General features: G+C 36.0%; 1 protein-coding gene across 1 annotated transcript in view; it reads left to right on the top strand.

The window, feature by feature from the left end:
• The window catches only part of LOC127863847 (matrix metalloproteinase-21-like), a 33,322-nt gene extending 26,907 nt beyond the window's left edge, over positions 1 to 6,415 (top strand). Inside the window, exons 4-6 of the mRNA XM_052403518.1 lie at positions 1 to 90; positions 1,695 to 1,870; positions 3,031 to 6,415. The exon at positions 1 to 90 is cut by the window's left edge and continues 168 nt beyond it. Of these exons, the coding sequence (XP_052259478.1) occupies positions 1 to 90; positions 1,695 to 1,870; positions 3,031 to 3,348 (584 nt within the window). The 3' untranslated portion in view covers positions 3,349 to 6,415. The remainder of the gene's footprint in view (positions 91 to 1,694; positions 1,871 to 3,030) is intronic.
• The last annotated feature ends 845 nt before the right edge of the window (positions 6,416 to 7,260 follow it).

Here is a 7,260-nt window from a genome sequence, read left to right as displayed (position 1 = left end):
AAGGCATTCCGAATGAACCCGACGGATACGTACACGTGCTTTATTACACCGTGGACAACGTTCTGGTGGACGAGGCGTATTTCTTTAAAGGTATTTAACACTGAAACTGTCATAATAATATGTTTTAATAATATAGTATTTGACAAATGGAATCGCATGGACTACTTTTTATTAACAGGCTACACAGCACTAAATAATCATATCAGCAAAAAGTTTAATTTTATGGTTTTTGGTATATAAGTCGGAAAGAAGAAGTTGAACTTAAACTAAAGCGAGATCGTAATCAATCCTTATATTAAGTTATATAGAAATCGACTTAAAATAATTTCAACATGCGCGTTATAGAAAAATCATGAAGAAAAAGCAGTGATAAATGCATCAAAATGGTTCACCATTTCATACCTCTTCCTCTGCATTATTATTAGATATTAAAGTAATATAGATTGTACTGTTTGTCCACTTTCTTTAGTTTTCTTTATTGTCTCTATTATCATATTTTATATTGTTCTTGTCAAAAGCATTAGCATTATCTTGATGTATCGCATGCATTTACGTTACTTGCCTGTCATAATTGCAAAGTGTGCATTTGTAAGTGGGCTTGAGTCATCGTTACTTATAAATTATGACCTGTGATATTTGTCCGACCTATAAACGTGTGCAAATGTGTGTTACCGGTAGTTGGTCATTTTTTTCCCTAGCAACTGCTATTAGTCAGTGACGTAGGTTTTTTACTTATGGCACATTTATATATGTGTAAGCTTTGAGCTGAATTTTGATGCAATAAATAACGCTTGCATGGTAACATAACTTCATAATATATCCATTGCGTCTTGCGATCTGACTTAAAATGGTTGTTTAGCTTTCGTCTAGAGATATTAACATACTAACAGCGTAACGCAATGGAATTAATTTATACCATCAATTATACAAAAAAAACTTGAAATTCAACTTCAAGGGAATTTAACACAATTGAAATTAATTTTAGAAGGAAAATGATTGTTGGCGGCGATAATTTATTTAACGCTGCACACTAGTCAACGAGTGAACGAATGATAATTTCAGTGTACTCCGAACAAACAAGTGTTAAACATATGAGTCGCGTTCTGAGAAAACTGGGCATAATGCTTGTGCGTAAAGTGTTGTTCCAGAATAGCCTGTGCAGTCCGCACAGGCTAATCAGGGACGACACTTTCCGCTTCTATGACATTTCTCGTTTAAATGAAGTCTCGTGTTAGCAAAAATCCAATTTAGGCGAAAAGTGTCGTCCCTGCGGAATGCACAGGCTAATCTGGGACGACACTTTACGCACGTGCATTATGCCCAGTTTTTTCAGAACACGACTCATACCATTAAAGTGAAAGTTCTCATACTTTAAAACCTAACTGCGTTAGCTATTTGGCTAGATTATCACGGCTGATTGGGGGTGAGCATAACATCATAAAAACTCAGGTTGAATGGTAGTTGGAGTATGTTTATACCATATTATTCAATCCCAAAGCATTTATCTATAATGCTGATGTAAATGTCCCAAGAGGTCACGTGATTTCTGACATGGAACGTGATGTCTGAGATGCCTGTCTGTTGAGAATGTTTCCATAAACAATTTCGATTGAAAGAGCTTCTATGCAACAAGTATAATACAAATAAAACCCTCTGCAGCATGGTATAATTGAAGTTGATTTTGTTTATTTTAGGCGAAGATGTCTACCGATACGATAACGAGAACGACCGACTCGCCAAAGGATGGCCTCGTAAGATTTCCGAAGTTTTTCCGGCAAAGTCGGGAACTGGCGAAAGCATTCCGAACAATCTCGACTCCGTATTTTTCGACACTCGTGATAAGAATATATATTTCTTCAAAAACGATATGGTAAGAGAAACACTGATATTGATTTTTTGGTGATTAGAGCAATGGTCTTATAAAAACTATTTGAGTTCTTTATTATAAGTTATAATTTATAACCTAATGTCAATTTAAATGTACATCGGTAATTATATATGCATGTTGTACATTATTTACTGTTCAAAAGAAGTTATTGTGTACAGAAATTTAGTCAAACACGTACACACAGGAACCATGGCCCGACACGTATGATGTTTAACCCATATATTCCTAGTGGACTCTCCTATCCTTCTAAATTGGATCAATTTATTTCTAAAATTAGGGATGTCTAGTATAATTTTTTTTATTAATAAATTAAATATTTCTTAGAGAAACTCCTTTAAGCAATCAGCGCAGACCCTGATGAGACGCCGCATCATGCATCATGCGGCGTCTCATCTGGGTCTACGCTGTTTGCCAAGACCTTTTTTCTAGACGCTAGGCATAATGGGTTAACTGCATGCTTATCTTATCAAACGCTGATTGTCTTTATTTGAAAGTGCATAATACACAAGACCAACTGCTGCCAGTGAAAGTTCGCTAAATCACTTCTTTTTTAAGTAATTGTTATAATATATCGAAAGAACGGTGCTTTTTATACCTGCACAAGTTCTGAAACACTCCTTCAGTGGTCTACATATGAAAACAAAACGCTATTTTTTTCGCCTCAAAATTAATTGCAACATAGATCCTTTGCCATCTACGCTTCACTTACACTACACACACGGAATAGAAGAAAACGAAGTCTCAAACGCTGGTTCCTTACACGCAAACGCTGGTTCCTTACCCACGAACTCTGGTTCCTTACCCACAAACGCTGGTTCATTACCCTAAAATTAAAAATATGAGCCTCGCTTTCAGAAAACGGGACTAATGCATATTGTTAAAGGGTCGTTTCATATACATATGTGAAGTCCGTACACTCTTATCAGGAAAGCAACTTTCTGCTTTATGGCATTTTGTGTGTACATGAAGTATCTTCATTCAGCGAAAATTCAGCTTATGCAGTAGTTGTTGCCCATCATGAGCATGTGCACATGCCAATCTGGAATGACACTTAACGCACATGCATTAGACCCCGATTTCACAGAGCGAGGCTAATATGTTTCGGCCCTCAATCGCTACAATGCCGCTCCTCTATCCCTCAGGTATACGTTTACGACGTTCTCGAGCCCAAGGAGACGCAAGGTTGCTGCGTGCGCAAGGTCAAGATCCAGGACGAATTTCCGGCAGTCGAAGGCAGTACACCTCTCCCCGATAACCTGGACGCCGTTTACTACTCGCACATTAACGAGTCCATGTACTTCATAAAGGGCGAGGACGTCTGGCAAAACGTTCTGTTCCACGTGCGGCAGATCCACATCTCCAACGGCGTCAAGTATATTGGCAAGTGGTACGAGAAATGGTTCGACATTTGTGACGTTTCGGCACACTCTACACACACGATCGATTTTCATAAAACGTGATTCTAAGTAAATTTACAAGTACGAATAATTAAGAACGCTACATCAAAAAAGGAGGGATAACCGAACAAATTAGTCCAAAGACTGTTTTGATTCATGGAGTGAATGTTTTGAGGACTGTTCGTCGCATGCGGGTCATGTGACTATGTCCCTCTAGACGTCATGACGTTAGCGTGCACAAATATACGTTACGTATGGTGGCATCGGCATAAGCGCTTGTAAATTATGGCAGAGACATAACGTGTTCAAAGAAATGAGCTACTTATGTTAAAAAAAGCACCACAATTGACCATTTACTCTAACGCTTCTTATAAGTCGATGATTTCAAGCAATGAGGTTTTACCCGCGAGCTGAACGTAATGCAACTAAAGAGGCTGTTTTGAAAAGTTGCTGAATGAAATTGGCAAAAACGTGTTTCAAAAACTGCAAAAAAGACAGGGCCTGATGTGATAAATGACCATAAATGTTAAAATAAGTGTGGAGTTACTCAAAATATACAGCAAGTGTTTGACCGTTTGGCAGATTGTTTACGTTGTGCGTTTCAAAAGACAAACCGGATCGATGGGGCAAGGCATGCAATACAAATGCTCGCTGAACACATATGAGCTATGGAACACTTTTGTGTTGGAGTGGTTTTGAGTCGCAATGGCGGTCATGATTAATTTTATATTTTTGAATTATATTGTCTTGTTTGCTTGGCTATTTATTATTAACCCATTTATGCCTAGCGTCTAGAAAAAAGGTCTTGGCAAACAGCGTAGACCCAGATGAGACGCCGCATGATGCGACGTCTCATCAGGGTCTGCGCTGTTTGTTTAAAGGAATTTCTGTAAGAAATATTCTAAATATAAAAATAAATATACTAGACATACCTAATTTTGGAAATAAATTGATCCAATTTAGAAGGATGGGAGAGTCCACCAGGCAAAAATGGGTTAAACTATTTTGAATATTGAAGACCAAAGTACTGTGCGGTTACATGACTATATGGTATTTGCAATCTGTACATCTAGTCAGTAGAACTAGAAAATTTCTACGCTCTAACAGCTGTCATGCCTTTCTTGTTGTGTAAATTATCTTTAATCGTTATGAGTATATATTAATGTAAATCGTCGAACTATGATGGGACTTGTAAAGGTAATGTTTATTCATTATTTTAATGCACTTTGGATACATCCTTAATTTAAATGTATAAATATACTAAGAAAATGAAATATTAGTTCACCATAAACCTTTAACATTTGTTACTTATTTGCACGGTGCAGATTTTGTTGATACACATTGATTAAACATATAAACCAATTGACGAGCGCTTAATAGCTGAAATGTAGAGAGAATAGCAGAAGTAATATAATAGTTATACATTCCTCAATTGTACATTTCAAACATTGAGCTGTTAAATCAATATAGTATTCGTCCATAATGGGAATTTTAATGCCATACATGACGTATAAAGTTTATGGAAAGGCGAAAAAAGGACCCAGTACGCTCGTATATAATTTTGTAGATAGCTACAGATATTTAGTTAAGAGTTAGTGATAACAATACTTATATTGTGATTGGCCAGTGCATATGTAGGTGTGATTTATTTATTTAAATACTAGTTATATTGTTTATGTTATATTTATTTTTTATATGTTATGACTCTGAAGTTTCAGTATTCCTCACCTAACGGCATGTTATTTAGCACTCAAACATGGTACGCTTATACTTTTAACTCTTTCAGTGCTGGAACCGAATCTTGAAGGCCTTTGCAAACAGTTTGGATCCAGATGAGACGCCACAGACCGTAGTGTCTCATCAGAATCCAAACTGTTTGCTATTCTTATAGTTTACTTTAAAATAAATCGAAGAAAATGCTAATTTTAGAAATTCAGCAGACGACATTTTAGCAGATAACAAATTTCCCAGCATGCAAAGAGTTAATCAAAATGACCACGCTTGTCGCTCATAAACTGACCGATTATTATCGTTAGAAATTACCAATCATTGGTAAAAAAAATCTGAAAAAAAAGAAATTTAATGCATATTGCATAAAATTATCGGCAAATAAACAAATCTTTGATGATTAGTCGTGCGGCTATTCAAAGATTTCCTAGGTTACCTGTCATCATAACACAAATCGTTTGTACTGGGAAATTTGTCAATAAGAAGGTCGCCGTTGCTTATTCGATATGGTGTCCGCCTAGCGACCGGGAGGTCACGAGTTCGATCCCCATTCGGAGCGTCCCTTCGATCTCCCTCAAAGACACCAAGTACTGGTTTAAGTTCCAAGAAATTGAATCGTTTCAATAAGCCTTATGCTTTCGATGCTATCGAGCTGAAATAAAAAGGTTTAAATTAAACTAATTGACACTTACAAAACTACACTTTTTTCGAATGAACAATCAAAATATTTATACAATTTCAATTTAAGAAAGCATTAGCCCCATCCAATGTGTCACCATGTTTGTCTTTTATTGTTTACTATTGTAAAGACATATTTATTTAACGCATTTGTCTGAAAATGATGCCCTAGGTATTTAGCGTGATTTTGATGTCGTAATGCTTTTAACATGTTGGCTTGCATACATGCAAAGTTACCACTCCGTTTTTCATTTCTACCTTACTTTGTACAACACAATTTTTGTACTTTTCGTACTGTCGTTTACGTTCACCAATCTCATTATACAGACAACAAAAACAGACCAAAAGAAGACACTGTGATTTATTGAATTTCGAACTTTCTTGTCGAAACTTTACATCCTGGTGCCGTGAAAGAAAGCGTCATGATCAATTTAGTTCTCACACAGCCTATACAAAATTACTTATTTTTATTATTCAGATGTTATCGGTAATACGTAATTGGCTTGATAAACACAATTTTAATGATGAGAAATGGAATAAAAAGACTGTATAATAAGGAAATGTTTACATTTTGCGACTTTTGGTTTACTAGGAAGGTAATGAAGCTAAAATTATATAGTCAAATTACATGACTTGCATTTTGTATCAGTATTTATTTGTCATAAATTATGTTGTTGATGCTGCATTGTATTATGGATTTACAAAAATAAACATCTCACCTTTTTGAACGCGTTGTGTTGTTGTATGAACCATAAAATAGCTGCCATACTCGCCACCTTGTTTGAAACTGGTTTAATGCACATTTTCACACAGAATACACATATGTAGAGAGATGGCTCCATCAGTATGTGGGAGCTTTATATAATTTCAAATTTTCAGTCACACAAACCTTTTATCATGCATTTAGCCCTGTTTTTATCGAACGAGGCTGATATCATTGAAACCAGTCAAGGCTGGATTTGGGACAGATCGCATCATGGCTAACTTTGCTTGCATTACCGCATCGCAAAAAATACAATCGTTTTTCATTAAGACGCTCTTGTAATTCATTAGGATGCGTTTGGACTCTGTTGAGACCAATAACCCACTCAGGCAACAGACAAATTGTGGTGCGTGTGGTTGCGCATTCACAAAACATATCAACGATCTAGCTTACCTTTCAAAACAATCCGTAATTTTTATTACTTTATCCTGTGTGGTGTCCTGAATGTTTGGCGATAAAAGCTCACACAAACGCGTGAAACTAAATGTGTGTAATGTCACGATATAATTGAAATGATAGTAAAACTATTGCATAATGAAATGTCTTCTTGTAAGTTCTATAAAATCATGCGTTACTGTAACGCATGATTTAATAATTTGTTCAACAATAATTTAGTTATGATACACCTATTTGGGTTCTCTCATGAGTTCGTAATGATAACTGCAACAAGAGTTCTGTATCATTAATTGTTAACGAGGCATGTACTACTTAACGATCAGATGAAACCAAAGAGCCACGATCACAACCTTGAACGTGTTCATAACAAGTAGTACAATATCTGAATGTATTCAATGACTAATATCAAA

The sequence above is a fragment of the Dreissena polymorpha genome, unplaced genomic scaffold, assembly GCF_020536995.1.
Source record: "Dreissena polymorpha isolate Duluth1 unplaced genomic scaffold, UMN_Dpol_1.0 chrUn048, whole genome shotgun sequence".
Taxonomy (NCBI): Eukaryota; Metazoa; Mollusca; class Bivalvia; order Myida; family Dreissenidae; genus Dreissena; species Dreissena polymorpha.
Note: the sequence above shows the minus strand (reverse complement) of the source record. Positions and strands in the feature narration are given on the sequence as shown.